An 18,173-nucleotide genomic window follows, 5' to 3' on the forward strand; every position below is an offset into this window, starting at 1 on the left:
ACAAACATATAGAAGCTCGGAGGTGGGCATGTAACAAGTTAGTTCCGAGCTACATGTCACCTGATAACGTAACTATCGGTTATGATCAAAGCGAGCTCGAGCCGAGGCCGGGCCGAGCGGCGCGTCCCGCTTGTGTCAATATTTGCGCGGCCTGGCCCGGCTAATGAATACAATTAGATCATTCCGCGCGGCCTCACGTTTTTCATACGCCTCGAGGGCCCGTGCCCGCCCTCTGACAACGTGTCAAATAAAGACGGTCGTGTCGACTCGAACCTTTGCACATAACGCTAGTTGAATGCGCAAACACCGACACATGGCGAGCGAGCCTTTATTTATTACTCATAGCTTTAACTTGCCAATTACTGACGCTTCTATACGATTTATAGTTTTATACCGTTTCGGTAAATATCTCTTTGTTTTATTTGTTTGTACAGGCTTCTTTAAACAAGTGACAAGTTGTTTGACTGTCTATTCTTTTAATTTGACTTACGAACTGGACTAGTGATGCAGATTTATTTCATCTTGAGCTTTAAAGCTCAGTAATGCCCCAAAACCCATCGAATAATAGCCAGGATTTAATTATTTACTTTTATAATAATTGGCTTAATACCTAAACTGATAAAAAAGTCCATGACTGACTAAAACGCAATAAACATATTTGTGAATATTTCTCATGGAAAATGCTAAGATTTTATACAAATTTTTTATGTTTAACATTAATTGCAGTCGGAGTAACTCAAGCTAAATTTTTATGATTAATGAAGGAAAAAACGTGATAGAGTCCAACATAATATGATTTTATTATAAAACACTTGTCAGGTTTAATACTGCAGCACTTAATCGTTTCAGTTTACGCTACGTTTAGCACGCTCATATTTTTTACATTGAGGCGTCAAATAATGGGCTGAACAGATGACTCTCGGCTCCCCCTAGCTAACTTGATGAAAAATGATCTGCATGTAATGGAAGAACAAGCGTTTGATTGGGACGTTGCAAGTGTAGTTGTGCAAGTCATAGGTTAATTAGTAAATCAAAGTGAAGTTGTAGGCGAGGAGGCGGCGCCGGGTGCGGGCGTTGTATGTGCAGCCTCTGAATACATTAGTCTGTGTTGTGTTTGCTCGCCACGACCGAGCCACATGGCGACGCGCTGCTCTGTTTATTTTAATACTCAACCATTGTTGCTTGCCACTGTTTGCCGAGGGAACTGTATTAAACTACCCCTTACGGATTTGAGTGAGGAGACCTGCTACGAGAATTAACTTGCAAGCTTTGCAGCTAACGTTTTTTAGAAATAAAAAGATCAGTTGATTCGAAAGCATATTTATTAAAGTTTTTGGGCCATGTTACAGATTATGGGGATATTATACATAGTATACCTAAATTATAAAAGCATATTATACCTAATTCAAAATAATTTCAATCTTGTTCAAATCACAAACTTAAAGATTTGCTGTATAGCAAAGACTTATATACAAATGTAAGCATTAAACGTAATGTTATTGAAACTAGCAGAAAATAGAATGTAATCCATTACAATTAGGTACACATTTGTTTGAAAGACTTGTCTTCGTTTCGTTAATGAATAGCGAAGAACAATAAATTACTAGGTTTTTAATTGTAAAAAATCTTGTAGAAGTATATACAAACCAGAATTTGTTGTGCCTGGTAAATGTGAACATCTCCAGAATTTTTGTGTCCTGTTAACATATTTGTTACTAAATTAATAACATAAAGTTCCTAATAAAAATTAATACTTATCTTGAAATACCATAGATATGCTTAAACAAATACCTTTGATTTTCCGCTATTAAATTAAAACCAACCGCTTCATACGTAATAGCTTTCCACTGAACTGATTTATTATAAACACTAATTCCTGCTCAGAGTTAGTAAGACTGAGACTACATTGATTCTAAAAGTAGTTTGTTTTACTATTACTGACGTAAAACAGTAATTCCATTTTAATTAGCTGCTGACTTAAAATACTGTGCGGTTATTGCCAAAAGCTTTTGACTTGTTACTGGGCCCGAGAAGGTCATAAGTATTTACTGTTCGATGATTTATTTTAATGTTTTCTTGTAAATAATTATGTGCAAAATTAACGGTAATAAAGCAAATTACTTTGGCATCACTCAGGGCAGTAAACGTCTAATTTATCAGTCTCATCAACACATCGCTTGACAGATACTCTGGACCAACTGAGTAGATTTTACTAAAAAGTTTAATGTATGTCTATAATCACTGCCACTAAACTTTGATATACTGGCAGTAAACTAACATCATGATTTATGAACATTATTTTGGTTTGTACTAAAAAAAATAACATTTTTCACTGACATCAAAACTAAGTGAAAATGGATAATATGTCTTTCTCATGTAATTCGGCAGGGCTTTAAATTTCATGAAAGATGTATAGACATCAAGTCTAACAGAGTAAGGAGATTCTATTTCAGTGAGAGATCATATTGATAGAAATTATAAAAAATATACAAATGTATTTTGAAAGTCCCTTTCTTCCCATTGATATTTCCAGTCACATGGTGACATTATCTATCAATTCACGTTAATGAATATTGTATTGATTTCACGATAATTACAATTCATTGTATGGTCACGTATCTTATGGGCTGTGCATCTGCAGCGCGGGAGCACTTGTGTTTAATTACATTTGCAGGCAGCGCCTCACGCGCCGCCCTCTCACCGCTCAATTCGGTTCATTTGCAAAGTGCATTTCGATGCTGTGCTCGATTGTCCCAACTACCCTTAATTGCCCGGCCGATATTTATTATTGCCGTTTGTTTGTACATTTACGTGCTCACTGTACATGAGAGCCATTTGATTTACGAGTACAAAATTCCACTCGTTAATTCGGTTCGAGGGATCACCTGCACACAATCATTTTATGGCCCATATCGGTAGAAAAGTTGAGCGAAATATTGACATTAGGGGCACGCATCACATTCGATAAACATCGCAACGAATTCCTACAAACACATCGGCGGACGTTTATTTGCCTCGGGCATACGCTCGGCTTCACTTCGACTTCGCATTCTGCTCGCCGTCGTATCGGTACTCATTTGTATTGGCGGCGGCTTTTGTATTATTTGTTTGTTTGCGGATGCCGCATACGTTGTGGGAGCTTTGATTTTTTCCAATTCGGAAATAATGCGGAAGGCGTGGTGCTGGGGGCGATCGGGCTCGCCGTGACTGGCTCCAATCAGCCGAGCCGTGTGTTCGTTAGTCGTCGGCGCCGGCGAGCCTTGCCGCTTGGTTAGGCCGGGCACGTATCTACGTGGGACCTTTCCACTCCGCAGCACTGATTTTCTCTTAGATCCGACGAAATGATGAACTTCAGCAATCTTCAACTTCATTTGTTGAACAAATCTACCGCGAAATACCTCACGTGCACTTGATTTCGCTGTTTTCAAGTTTGATTGTATCTCCTTTTTTGATTGGTTATTTCACTAAATCAAGAAGTACATCTGAAAATCTATTCAAAAGCTTCAAAATTTTAGTGGTCAGTTGTTCACCAATAAGCAAATCTTAAATGCGGAAGTGTTTCGACTGTTATTAGAAACTTCTATTTTGAGATTTATTAAGAAAATACATAATGTATGTTCTATCTATTTTGGCTCATACTGGTGATGATTGTTCAAATGGTTATTACAATAGTCGATGTTACCACAAAGCTTAACAATGACCTATATCCAAAACCGTCTGCTGTAAATACAGTAATAGATAAACAAATTGCGTTATGATCCTTTTTAACAGTAGAAATAATGAGTCGTTATAAATTATTCTGCACCTACGTTCTTATTACTATTAGTTAACTTTAGGGACTGCAGCGAACCTTGTCGAGTGTGCGGTCGCCTTGTTGGCGCGAACATCTTGTAAATCATAATGATGTGTATGAAAGGTAACGCGCTTTGGTCGGCGAGTGGGACGCATCATTACATTAGTTCTATAACGAGATCAAGCGGCGTCAATATGTCATGTATGACGTGACGCGGCCCTCGCTGCAGCGCGGCGACACGCGGATGTGCTGCGCTCTCCAGCCACCACCTGTGCACACACTGACATACGACCAACTGCCTACACGAGACAAAAGTAGCATCCATACATCTTGCTCCAATGTCAATGGTACATGCTTTGCAGTTAGTCACACCACATGTTTGCCACTACTGAATTCCATACACATTGGAAAAGTGTCACAATATTAATAGAGCAGCAGTGCAGCTTTGGGAATCTTCCTGTACTGTTCTAGTGAAACAGTAATAAAGTATTCCAAATGTTTCTAGAACACAAGCAGGTCATTAACGTTTGTCATGATCACTGCCAAGGAGAATTTACGTAGAAATGTGTAGGCGGCGAGTAATTATTAATATTTGTTTGTGTTCATCATAATAAACCAATTAGTAAGAACCAAGTTTATGTTGACTTGTGATATCTCGAAAGTCACATGAACAACATAGCTACTAGGTAGTTATTACTTACAAATAAGATATTTATAATTTTACTAATTAAACAAACCTTAACATGAATATGATGCAGAGAATCAACGGCAGCGTTGTTTCAATAATACATAGTAAAGCATCTAATTAGGAGCGTAATTACACGCATTATCATATAATTAAGCAATGTGCGAGTCAATCTCAGCGATAGCAGTGAAATGAAGAAATATGTATAAAGGTGAGCAAACATCATCAGTGAACTGCGATGTTCAAACAATGGTGCGTGTGATTGTGCAGGTCACAGAGTAGGCGGGGCGGGAGCGGGCGCGGCCGCGTATGTCGACCGAATATTTTTTACTCTGTGCTCAATCAGCGCCAGTGGCAGTTGCAATTATCTTTCGCACCAAATCGAATTATGATCAATTCGGATTTGCGCGCATCCGAACGAATATAAAACGGTTTGCATTAAAATTTGGCGCTCGATGCATGGGATGCGTTCCCATTAGTCCGGTCGAGCGCTAACTTTGTTTGCTCATTCGTGCCCACGTCCGTTCCTGGCGTTTTCATTATATTTTTTATTGTACGTATTCGGTTTTGTTTACGATGCTTTTTGCTTCATTGCTGGTCCGATTTTAATTATGGGTATACCTGTCTCCTGTTATTGGTGCTATTAGGTACACAAACCAAAACAAACAAAGATAGATTTGTTAAGTTAGTTAAAAGTTTGCACATAACCATTCTCTGAATATAAAATCAAGTTTACAAGCTTGGATAAACTTAGAACCCAGAGGTTGGCTAACATACATTTCTCAAACTCAATCTAAACTCATTACCGCCTTTAAGAAGACTTTAAGCGCGTTGATGTTATAAAAGTAATTCGCATTTTCAGGTGTGGTTCCAAAACCGGCGGGCGAAGTTTCGCAAGCAGGAGCGCTTAGCTCAACAGAAGGCGGGTGAGGCGCCTGTGAAGGCGGAGGGCAAGAGAGACAAGCCGACGTCGCCCGCAGCATCGCCGCACCCGCCGGCAGCGCCCGCGCCGCAGCCCGCACACCACGCACTGCCGCATCTGTCACCACCCGACCTCAAGCCTATCACCTCAGCAGGTAGATATCGTAAGTCGTTTATTATGTTACTTTCATTTAAAAATCTCACTAGGTAGGTCTCAATTTTCTTTTGAAATGCGTCTACTTATGACAAATTGTCCAACAAATTTGTCAAAAAATTTAAAATGAAATTGCATGGTAAGTAGTTAGTACAAAAAATGAAAGTTGTGATTGAAAACTTGGTTTTGTGACAAATAAACAATGTTTTGTAAATATTTTGATTAGACATCATTCAACACGAGCTGCGGCAGAAATAATTAATCTTCGCAAAGATTTTGTGTGTTGATCTTTTGCCAAGAATGGATTTAAAATGATGAAGATTTTTAGGCATCTACAGTTTTTTTTGGCTATATTATATAATAAAATTTAATAATAATTTGGTGTTGTACATCATTACACCTGGAACAAGGTTGCTTAAATGTCGAGTTTTTACGATACTGCAAATAAATTTTAATTTTTTACTTTTTTTTTACCATGTCATAATCCTGCGCTATACTTACTCTCTTATACATTGGTCAATCTCTCGCTTGAGAGGCGGTTGGGAGGTTGCAGTTTAAAAAGATCCTGGTTTATCACAAATCGCTGTTCCTAGTCTCGGTCAAGTAGTGAGAACTTGTTCGATGTGGTCGTTACATGTACTGTATTCTTTTAACAAGACGAATTTTACAATAAAAAATTAGGATATTATTGAAGAAAGTAGAATAAACCATTTTTTGTCCGGCATACCAGTGGTAGTGACGCGAACGCAGTGTTTACCTTACTCCCGGAGATGCTGACGTCACGGCCCGATTTAGCAGATTACAACATTAAGTCACATTTGATCGACTACTCTTGTAGGCGTATGTCGATGGAATTAATAGTAATAGGTATTTTTTGTGTTCGTATTTCTGAATCGCGTTTTAATTATGACCGAAACAGTTATCTTGAACGTTTAGAAGAAAATTCAATAAGGCCCAATAAAGATTAGATTACAATTTGCTAAAATAATCAATAAACAGAGCCCCGTTTAGTTTACAGGTGTATGTTATTCAAACAAATATGTTTTCAAAGTTATAAATTATAATAATAACCCGGTAAAGTAAATGCTACGCAGAATTTAATGTTTTCTTTTTTATCTTTAGAACCAGTTCCACACTGCACAGAAGTCAATTTCAAATATATTAAAAGTATTTAGTAGCAAGATCCATGTAATTTTCTTTATTTCTGCCGTATTTTGAACGATTTACAGAATTTGTGAAAGTTATCACACGTCACTTTCACAAATTCTGTTAAATAAAATTCTAATAATACATTATTAATTACAACAAATTCATACATAGGAACCGTGAGTTATTTAGGTACTAATAATATCAACAGTTTTTCCAAATTGCAACACACGTAAAGTTTAATAAATTAGTTCGTTAATATGTCCGCTTGACATTTAGTATCCGACGTTTAGAAATATTCGTGTGAATCTTAATTTAATAATATCAATTGCGCGAAAATTTTTACGTTTTATGTTTTGTCTTCAACGTGACACAATGTTTATTTCGGTTAATTTTTTGGCAACCATAGATTTTGAAATGTACCTTTTTATTCTAATGAAGTAAATAATGATTTACTTCAGGATACAAGACGTCAACTTCTGTTACTAATTGATGGTAGGTTTTAAATTAATGAGAACATGTAAGAGTTTAAAAATATTAAAGCTTCTCGGGAACAAACGACAAATAATTTTTAATACCTCCGTATTTACGCTTCGTTTTATTAAGATATTTTAGATAGATTAATTGCTTACAACGTACGATGTAAACTGGAGCTAAGAATACAAACAATAGAATGTAGTTTGCGAAATTTTAAACTGTTTTCGAGTAAAAATTATAAAATATCTTGTTTTTCTATCGGATATTTTCGTTCCAATCGTGATGTCACGAAATATTTTTGGGCAACACATCTTACCAATGTTACATTGATCGTTGAAATTATAGCCGAGTGAGTCATGCTGGCCGACCAATCAGAGAACTGAACGCACTATTTCAGCTCACATGTTTACGTGGGCGAATACAACAAGGCTGCTTTCGACAAAATATATACAGCACTTCGAATTAGTGGGTCTTAAATATAGAACGATGATTGTATTGTATGGTGTATTAATACAATGCTGCACGTCTTAGGAATGTCGACTGAAAACATAGAGACTTGTTCTAATTTAAATTCTATTTATCATTATCATATTCCAGGAGCTTTTCTAATCTCTTGATGTAAAGTTGTGTAGGAATAGTTTCCACTACGTTTATATATTTTCTGCACCAAAAAAGTAAACATAGGTGTATATTTATATTTAGCTGGAAATAACACTGTAACGTTGATTATTGTATTAAAATTTTCATACTCCATAAAACTGTTTTTCGGAAACATAAAAATGTACTTGCAGTTATATTTGTCGGTTCATATGTACGGAGCTTTACAGTGAGCGCAAGACCAATTAACCATGAACTTGTATTGGTTTAGATAAACAAGTCTGCTTCGTCTCTCAACAGAAATAGAACCTGTATAAATCGCGTGTTACTGCAGTAAAATATTTATTTATCAAATCACTTTAGCTTTTCTGGTGCAGTTGCTAGTCGGCACAATGTTGGATCACTCATCAAGAAGTTGGATTCTAAAACATTGGTATTTGGGACAAGGTTCTTGTTCCTGTGACCACGGTCAACCTACTACGTGACCTACTATACATGTATACTATACGTAGATATAGAGCGCTAGATTCGAACCAACCACTAGAATCAAGACAGGCATTAGCCAAGATTTAACACAAACACTGTTAAGCTTTTCATGACTAAACCATATTAAGTCAGATATGAACATAAAAGCAAGATTTATGCAGATGTGATATAACATCACCCGGGGTTGTATAGGCTGAACTAGGCACAGTGGTTCACCGGCTAATGGCGGACTTGTGGTCGTATTAATCACATTACGCCAGCCGCCGCCACCGCGCCAGATTTTCACTTCGGCTCATTTGCGCTAATTGTGCGCGCGATTGTCACTCAGGCTTGAATAAACAACGGAGCCGCGCAGCAAGGATTAGGTGATTAGCGCTTAATTGTGTTACCACGATTATTTCATGTTCGCCCGTCGAGCTGCAGTCTGATTTCATATTCGGGCAGATTTGTGTGCACAAGTTTTGCTTGTTTAGATTGAGTCGTAAGATTACCACCCTCGGTATCTGCATGTAGGATAGGTTATCGATACTAGGCTTCCAACGACTATTGTGTTTAATGGACCTGAAGATATTGCACATTATTTGTTTATACAGGGTTATAGTTTGTTTACGAGTAAAACGACTATGCTAATGATATGTTTATGTGTTGTGCAGCAAACAAATTGTGCGAGGAGCTGAACGGCGTGGGGGGCGACGTAGGCTTGCCGCCCGTGAGTGGCAGTGGCGGCGGCAAGTGGACCGGGGGCTGCGGGCTGCTGCGTCAGCCCTCGGGCTTCCCTCTCCTCGGAGTCGCGCCTCCCAATTACCTACTGTCGGACCACCTGGGAACCCTCGCCAAATCGAACAACCATCTTTTCTAATGGGCGTAACATCGTCGCCCTGAGTCACCGTCCGTGGCGCGTCGACGAGTCCACGGAGAGCGAGCCGCTGTTTCGCCCGCACCGCGACCAACCCGCTCTCTGCACCCACGATACTTGCATTTCATTAACATTCCTCGTTACCCTGTGCCAAGTGAAGACTTTACAAAGTGATATCTAAAAGACGAGATTTTGATCGTGTGTAAAACATTCCAAGTGCCAATTCGTGTCCATTAAAGTATGTATTGTCGCATTAATGACAAACGGTCTAAATCAATTTTTAGATGTATTTATTGTAACAAAGCAGTTGAACGTACTACGAGTTGCCTGTTATATGTACACGGGTGTTTAGTTTTAGATAGTTTACGGTAATGAAGATTTTGTGTGATACGATTGTAAATAACATTCCGATTGTATACGTTTAATAAAGGTATACTGGTTCAGTGAACTATTGAAGTAAACGAATATTATGTCACTTTAAATGTTGTCCTATGAAGTTACGATGTATTTTATTCGGCGATACCTAAATGAAATAATGAAATGTAATTAGTACCTAATCCAATCGCAGTTTGAAATATTTCCACGAACTGTTACGAGATTGTGTCTTTGTATTTATTCTAGTCAGAATGAAATTAGTTTATTTTAAAGCAGATAAATGATTATTTATTGATTAAGAGCATAGGTAATTAGTTCGATATATTGGCCAACGACCTGGAGTTGGCTGTGAACGATGTAAATATGTAACAAATTATTTGTAAATACTAGATATAATAGTGGTGTACCCGAGTGTATGTAATTATTGATGAATTTGTGGAGGGTGTTTTAATAAAGCAAACAATAAATCGTGTCACTTTGTTTCTATTGCTTCCTTGTGTCTGACTGATAACACTATTTAGGAATATTTTTTTTTTGGTTTTTCAAATAGTTTTTAATTTTACATAACCATAACACACAAGTCAATAATGATTTTAAAAACAATTTTATTTAACATTCTGTATTAAGCTATGTTTCAGTTTAAAGTATTTAGTCGTGAAAGGTAAAAAGGTATATTGTGTTAACAATATAATTATTCTCAATTTCCTTCGCACTGAATAACATTTTCCTCAAAACAAGATTGTTTACAAACTGTACGAGGTGTTTATTTAAATTTAGGTCATGTTACAATGTTTCAGCCGATTTCCGTCCCTGACATATTTCGTTTGTTGATCATTTCCGTTTTTAATTCTTCGATGATATTCATCTAAATGGATTTTATAAACAAACCAAAAATATTTAAATTAGGCAACTAATTTATGAAACTTATTCAGATTTTACTAAAGAATAATATCAGTAATACCGGCTTTAGAGGTTATTCAAAGAAAATTAAAAAGCCTCTATTTATTATCTGAATTCTAAAAAAAACATTAAGTACTTCACACACAATTGACTCTCCTTTCTAGAATAATCACAGACATTACAGACATACAGAACTGAAAATAACACAGTTAGAGACAACATGCCCTTGGTTTCACAGCAGTTAAGGTCAGTGGAGTACAAGACCGACCTTCCAGATTGAAGAAAAAACCGATCCAGCAAATATAAAGCAAGTATTTATTCGTCATGTCATAACTACGAGTGATATGCCTTGAGTCCGGTTATAGGCGAAACGACCTTCGGTGAAGGGCCGACGCACTCTCTTCTAAAAAGAAAACGATTTTTTTTCAGTAGACGGTTCTAGCTAAATTATTACTGTACAAATACGTAAACAAGAAAAAAGCCGCCTCGGATGTCTGCGCAGATTTTGAGTAATTACGAAATGATTTACATTGGTATTTATAGTTTTATGGGCTATTTACGAACTGAGTTCGCTGTTCACGTGGTCTGACACGCTGCTTGCGATTCGAAGAATGTTAAATTGAAATAAACTTTGTTTTTTCAGTTCCAATATCAACTATTTTATAGAGTGCGCTGGATTTTAACTGACTGTTTCGATAGTGGTCGCTTGTACGGGCTCTTGGGATCGATCCACAGGTTTGTGGGTTTGCCAATTTTGTCATTAGTGAGAAGATTATGGTGTTGGGTCCAATTGGCAATGAGTGGCGAAAAGTCTGTTTACTTGTCTGTCTACACTATGCTACAGTAACAACAAATGTAATAACATCGTGTAAAACATACGCCATGATGTAAACTAAAACATGAGATATTACATATTTCGTTAGGCTCGGAATCGTGGTCGGTTTGCGGTGTATGATGACTGACCATTTCCGTGGATCAATCAGTTTATAGCATGCATTAGTTCTGATATTTTGCCCACTTCGATGAGGAAATGAGAACCGAAAACAGCTGTAATGTCTGTTAAGTGCTTTTTAATAAGCACGTGTAAGTGTATATGAATTTGTGAATACAAATTATAAGTCAACCATACTACCAGAGAAAGTCTACAAGAGAATTGAATCCCTTGCTAATAGAGTAGTAATGTTTAGAGCTCTTTGTTCCGTAACAAGATTCGTTGTGTATAAGCTATTATTGAGTATTCGCTGGCTTAATAGGTACTACCTACCTGTGTAACAAGTATTTATTTACACTACTTCATCACATCACGCATCATCAAGAAAAGCAAGCATCATTTATTTCATTCAAATAGTTTTAAAAGAAATGCAGCATACGAATCCGCTTCGTAATGTGCGGCGAGACGGTCTAATAAAAGCGTCGGTGCATTATATCGAAGATTTATGCGAGTTTTGTCTCTTCAAAAATGCATAGTGACTATCTGCATGGAATCTGCTCACCCACGTACCACTGCCACGTGATCGTAGTGGCAGGTGGCTCAGCCAGGTCTAGCCAGATCTTTACGACACTTGGTTTAAATAATGAAGTTTACAATAAATTAAGAACTAAGGGGATTACATGTGTTCGCTCGTAAAATGATTTAAAAAGAATGTGTAATCTATTAGAGGGTAATAAATTACATTTTTGTATGTATGCCAATGATGAATGGATGAAAGGGCTTATGGGTAAGATATAGTCGTGCTTGCTGTTACGTTACGCTACGATATTTGTTTGGTTTTTTGATGGAGACTATCTACATCTAATGTTATTTTGAGTATGGCTGAGCCCGAATTTGGAGTAGTTATGTTTAATTAAAATGTTATAACGAGTAAAATGATTTATTACGAGGTACAATGAACCTGATTTGCTAAATATCTCAAAAAGACGAAGAAGGCAGTATTGCATACACAAGCATATTATAAGTATATTATAAGTAAATATATAAGTAGAATAAACTAGACTTCGTATAACAACTGAGAATTTTTCGAAAATCCAAACATTCTGAAGAATAATACCTACTTTGTTCTACCCAGAATTTGAACTTGAAATCCTTTCTTGAACATTTGTACTTGCGGTTATTACTTATGTGCTATGTATTGTATGATAGTAGATATATACATAAGGTGTATATGTAAATGAAGGAGAAATATGTACTTAAGAAGGCGGTGGGCAGCAACTGATGATAAATACAGATTCTATGCCGATGCTCTAGTATCGATAATATCAAAATTGAATTATAAATGTTATGTTCTATCGTAAAGATTTAAGCCAGTTATAATGGAATGCCCATGAGACTTCAATATCTGAAGATATTTTAATAGTTGAAGAATGCATGTGTATTACATATCTATTTTTCACTACACTTTGGTGTCATAAAGCTATCATCTCCTGTTCAGAATAAGATGATAAATTGCAACGTACAATGTTGTAATATATGAGTATTTTTACGGATTTATAAATAATACCAAGGCTCTTAAAATACAATTTACACAAATAGATATCGTATCATAACATCTCGCTTGTTTCTTGCCGAAGATAGTGACAGAAATGTACAATAAAAATAACAAAATATTGTTTTGTTTTTGTTTGTTACCACAGTAAACGTTTGCTATTAGATTTAACTAGAAACTCATTAGTTTAATAATAGTGAATGGAATGGTTTCTCAAATCAAAATCTACGGGAATAATATTTGATGTCATAATCCATCCGTTCGAAGAGTGTAAATAATGAAGACTTGAGAATGATATTAGACAAGTGTTTATTTTCTTATAAGTGGTGGATTGCTACCACTACCACCTACTTGGTGGACTTTACTCGTTCTGAAAGATCGGTTCTTTCTAGAAACGAAACGTGTGCAATGTTGTTTCTAGGTAAAAACATTGACATGACGTGTCACAAGACACAATGATAAATCATTTCGCTTGTACAACTAATAAAAATACCTTTAGAAAAAAGCGTGAAGAACTCTTTCCCTAATGACAAAACGCCTAGACAAATTTTTTTCAAGGAGTCATTGGAAACAGATGTATTTATATATTATTTTTCATTTTCACACGTAAAGAATCCGTGTATTTCGCGTGGGTTATGGCGACACTGATAAGTCAGCGGGTTCTCATCCGACTGGCGTGCGCACGAGTGGGCGGTGCTTGCGTAGCCAAGCGTAGCGCCCGCCTACGAACGTATTAATGCCTTATATGGACGTCTCACTAACTTTTCCTGAGCTTTTCTTGTTGAACTGTATTTCCTTATAGGATTATATTAGAATTTAAAATTCGCCTTTTCATAGAAAAATACAATATAATTGTTGTGAGGAGATATTTTCTGCGCTAAATAAAGCTCTGTATAATAAAGTTTCTGAAATCGCATAAACATTAGATATTAATTTAATTTCAAATACTATTTTAACTACGGTAACCATCATTTAGTAACGCCGATGACGGTTAAGAAGATTCAATATTAATAAATAAATAAGTAGAAAGTAGAAAATTTGTATGTACTCGTAACATTAGAATGTACAACTAAAAGTTGATGGAAGATGGCAAAAGTTTTGTATTCATTTTTATAAATTTTTTTTAATCAATCTAACTTGTAATGAAAAATCATTTGAGGACAAAGTAGGCTTTATTATGCTCGTGATGAAATGGTAAAATATAAAATCAAATATTAAATTTCAGAAGAGCTATCAACGTAATTTAGTTCAAAATAAAATAGTTTTTAGTACATAAGTACTCAGTGGAAGTGAAATATCATTAATTTAAATCACGAATAATTTTTCCTTGCCAGACGAATGATAGGAAATGAATAGCACCAATTAATACATGTATTGTATCAAAGTAAAATATGTTCTGATTTTGATACGTGAAGTTTTGCGATTTATAATAGGTACGTATATTTTAGATTACCACAGCAAGGGCAATGCCCCCTAGATTAATGATACTACTTGAAAGACGACTATCAAAATTATTAATTTTGATTCTAGTAGTTTGCTTTACAAATATTTTTTTGCTGTTAACTAAATCAAATTCTTCCTTTCGTAATTTATTTTGGCGTAAACATTTAATTTTTAAAGCAAGGTATTTATTAATATGTTATGGAAGAGAGAAATCTCTGTTTATTATAATTATTAATGTGTAAATAAATGAGAACAAAGCGCATAATTCCAATAAGTTTACAGAAAGGCTGTTGAGTCAGATGGCTATTTCGTATCGCGTGGTCATCGGGTGGCGAGGCGCTGCGTACGAGTTTTCCAGAAGGGCGCATCTTCAGCGCACTATAAATACGTGGACTCAGCTTTCAGGAGTTCAGTCTAGCGGTGCTTTGTACAGCGCACTAACTCCACATCTCCGCAGCCACACACACACACACAACATGTCTCTGGAACGTCAAGTCCGCGCTAAGGTTAGAACATTTTCAATATTACTATTTTATTCACTATTTTCTTGCATCCTGTATTCAGATTTTAATCAAATAAAAATTGGTAAATAACAATAGATAAATATTTTTTTCCAATACTATAAAATTTACTGAAAATAAATAAAAATAAATTTCACTGTTAATTACATTGTTTTGGCAGATACCTTTTAAAAACTGGATTATAATTGCTCATTTATTTGTATTATTTAATCATTTGTATTGTTCTGATCACAACATTATAATGAAAAACGCAAAATTACAAACCCCAGAGTCCTTTAACATAAAGCACCAGCATGATTTTTTTAGGAGAAAATACAAATTTAATTTAATATTCTTAATATCCACAGTTGGCTTCCAAGCGCAACCCTGAGCAGGAGAAGGAGGCCCAGGAATGGATTGAAACAATCCTTGGTGCCAAGTTCCCCCCTGGTGAGGCTTACGAAGATGTCATCAAGGACGGAACCGTCCTCTGCCAGCTCATCAACAAGCTGAAGCCTGGCTCCGTTCCCAAGATCAACACCTCTGGTGGACAGTTCAAGATGATGGAGAACATCACCAAGTAAGTTATACTCACATCATTGTATCAGTTTCCATATAGATCAGTTGTGAAAAATAGTTGCATCAGATTTATCAATAGCATTGATAAAAGTTATAAAAATAATCGCAACGAAGTCTTGATTTCACTGTAACTGCAGCGCGATCCGTAAATATCTTTCTATTCAACTTTTGCACACGCCGTCAGCCAAATGAAAATAAAATATATTGTTGTTTTAAAGAGACAAACTGAACATAAATTAATTGCGTATTTTTTTGCTACAGCTTCCAGGCCGCCATCAAGGCTTACGGTGTCCCCGACATCGATGTGTTCCAGACCGTCGACCTCTGGGAGAAGAAGGACATTGCCCAGGTCACCAACACACTGTTCGCTCTCGGCCGTGAGGTGAGCACTCCACTCTTTACTTATCTATAATTATGTCAAACATGGTACTCACAAGAGTAACTACTTTGGCCTCATAAACAAGCGTTTCAACGCATCCCACCAAGAATTACGACTTTCGAAATATACACGGTATTACGCAATGAATTTTATAATCTTGTAAACATCAAAATATTTTCGCACCCAATTTCATCAATCGTCTGTTATACTTATATCTTACACATACCATTTACCTATTATAAACAAGTCCGATCGAGGGTACAGAATCCACGAAGCATTGGGTTAAATAATGTGTTCACAGATTGTTTGGTTTAAGATACGTTTAGAATTTAAGGAGCTGGCGGTGTGCCAAGTTCAACCAAATTTTACGAGCATCTTGCAACATTACCTCAGTTTTCATAAATATCCAAGGTCGCTCGTGTAGTTGAGGCCGAGTGGGCAATATTGGATTGGAATCTTATACGAGTACTTTGACACGTTCACTGATCAATGATGTTTTTGTTGTGCACAGACCTACAGGCACGCTGAGTGGAGCGGCCCCTACCTGGGACCCAAGCCCGCTGAGGAATGCAAGCGTGACTTCTCCGAGGAGGTCCTGAACGCCGGCAAGACCGTGATCGGTCTCCAGGCTGGTTCCAACAAGGGCGCCACCCAGGCGGGACAGAACATGGGCGCTGGCCGCAAGATCTTGCTCGGCAAGTGAGCACCTCGCCTTCATCCAGTGATATTATTTAATAAGATATTTTTGTACAAAACTGAGATGTATGGACGCTAATGTGAGACTGTTAGCCTTATGGATATCTAGTCATGCGTGATGTGGAATTAGATCTGCAGTTGTTTAGCAATGTAGTACCTTGCAATCTGTTGCATACTTATGGTTCTTGTTATACACTCCATGTAGCGCCAAAATGATTTTGTACATAAGTGCCTAGTATTAAGATAAAATTATTTATTTCCATTTTATTATATGGTTTTATAATAAAATCCAAAACTAAAAGAAACTTTATCATTGCTCCCGATTTTTCTATCATTTGAAAAGTACTTATTAGGATCAAACAACAATACACACCCAAATTACATCAAACCCCGTATTTCCGAAAACTGTTAGTCTAACATTTCCTTTGGCTGAGTTCTACAATATGGAATGATCATTTGATCAAACAATTGATGACTTGCAATTCTTGACTTTGTATCATAGAAGAAAAATAATCTAAATAGAATACCCAGTTCCCTCTCCGGACATCCTCGACAGTTTAATTTTAAGAGTACCTACACAATATTTTGCAAGAAAATTAATTTCTATCTTCTATGTATCAAGGGTATTGACCCACAAGGTAGTTACAAAATATAACGTTTTTATTTCTTGAATCTTTGAACTGGTTCCAAGAGGGAAACCAATTAATTTTTTCGTTTGTTGTTGACAGCAAGTGAATGAAGTCATCAAAACCGTTAGAACAGTGTTTCATGCAATTTATTGTGAAAAGTTACATTTTGCGGTGATGGCACTTGTAGGTACATTGGAGATTCGCCAGTTATGTTACTTGTCCCAACTCCAATTTTATAAAGAACGATCCTATAAGATACTGAGATGGTTAAAATTATGACCCTAATAATTCTTGTAGAATCGAAAATATTAACGAAAACTTAATTACATGAAAGTTTGCTTTTGTCAACCTGTTGCTCTAGTTGTCGATATTGCGGGAGCTGCGGACTTTACCGGGGCTCCAGCTCTAAAAGCAGGAGTAGGAACGGGGTGGTTTTTAGTTAGTAAAAGTCTGACAATTCCTTTCACTTCGCTCAAGGCAAGAGAAGCCATTGGATGAATTTCCCCCTTTAAAAAAAAGGCTAGGAGTTAAGGGTATGACCAGACTTACCTCCTGTCATATAGTAGACATAGATATAATCACTTAAGAAAGTGGCTGTATATATAGGTATACCTGAGTGCTTTAAAATGCATAATGTTATGTATTGTTGTGGCATAAGTAATTTATTGTGAAAATCCCCACATTGTGGTACATGTGGTACATGCATCATTGGAGCTCGGCCAGACTCGTCGGCAGCTGCATCAGTACTTTGTATCATTAGCTTTAATTATTTCACATGGTTCCTTGTTTGTACATTGTCATCAATGTTTTATTGCTTATTAATTATTATGACTGCTTTTAATAAGAGATCGTTAGTCATCGAAAGCATGTCCTTTTAATTTTATTTTGCAAGGAGTAAAATGGAGTAAATTGTATATTTCACTTTACCATCTTCGTTTTATTTATCACTACTACGAGTATTTGGGTAAGAGGTTTAAGACACTACAACACGCATTTGATGAAGACACTCTCTAATCAACCTGCACCTTCTAAACAGCAATCTGGAACCCACCTGCCCAACTTGTAGATTTAATC

At 36.5% G+C, this 18,173-nt stretch overlaps 2 protein-coding genes across 3 annotated transcripts in view; both read left to right on the plus strand.

Annotated features, from left to right (window-relative positions):
• Positions 1-9,962, plus strand: part of LOC118263701 (paired mesoderm homeobox protein 2A) — a 29,836-nt gene extending 19,874 nt beyond the window's left edge. The window contains exons 3-4 of one of the 2 annotated variants that reach the window (XM_035575850.2): positions 5,341-5,563; positions 8,913-9,962. In XM_035575850.2, coding sequence (XP_035431743.1) covers positions 5,341-5,563; positions 8,913-9,118 — 429 coding nt within the window. In that variant the 3' untranslated portion in view covers positions 9,119-9,962. The remainder of the gene's footprint in view (positions 1-5,340; positions 5,564-8,912) is intronic. The other variant, XM_035575851.2, reaches the window with a different exon arrangement.
• Positions 9,963-14,654: 4,692 nt separating this feature from the next.
• On the plus strand, positions 14,655-16,775 carry LOC118263617 (muscle-specific protein 20). The gene is made up of 4 exons (XM_035575712.2): positions 14,655-14,822; positions 15,185-15,396; positions 15,657-15,777; positions 16,286-16,775. Exons 1-4 carry the CDS (start codon positions 14,793-14,795, stop codon positions 16,475-16,477), a joined length of 555 nt encoding a protein of 184 aa, XP_035431605.1. The 5' UTR covers positions 14,655-14,792; the 3' UTR covers positions 16,478-16,775.
• Positions 16,776-18,173: the final 1,398 nt, after the last annotated feature.

This window comes from Spodoptera frugiperda, chromosome 27, assembly GCF_023101765.2.
Source record: "Spodoptera frugiperda isolate SF20-4 chromosome 27, AGI-APGP_CSIRO_Sfru_2.0, whole genome shotgun sequence".
Lineage (NCBI taxonomy): Eukaryota > Metazoa > Arthropoda > Insecta > Lepidoptera > Noctuidae > Spodoptera > Spodoptera frugiperda.

What these genes read in the sequence shown, in the direction of transcription:
- LOC118263617 (XM_035575712.2), top strand. Translation starts at nt 14,793, where the DNA reads ATGTCTCTGGAACGTCAAGTCCGCGCTAAG. An exon ending in ATGATGGAGAACATCACCAA is followed by an intron (nt 15,397 to 15,656) that starts GTAAGTTATACT and finishes TTTTTGCTACAG; the next exon opens with CTTCCAGGCCGCCATCAAGG. An exon ending in TGTTCGCTCTCGGCCGTGAG is followed by an intron (nt 15,778 to 16,285) that starts GTGAGCACTCCA and finishes TGTTGTGCACAG; the next exon opens with ACCTACAGGCACGCTGAGTG.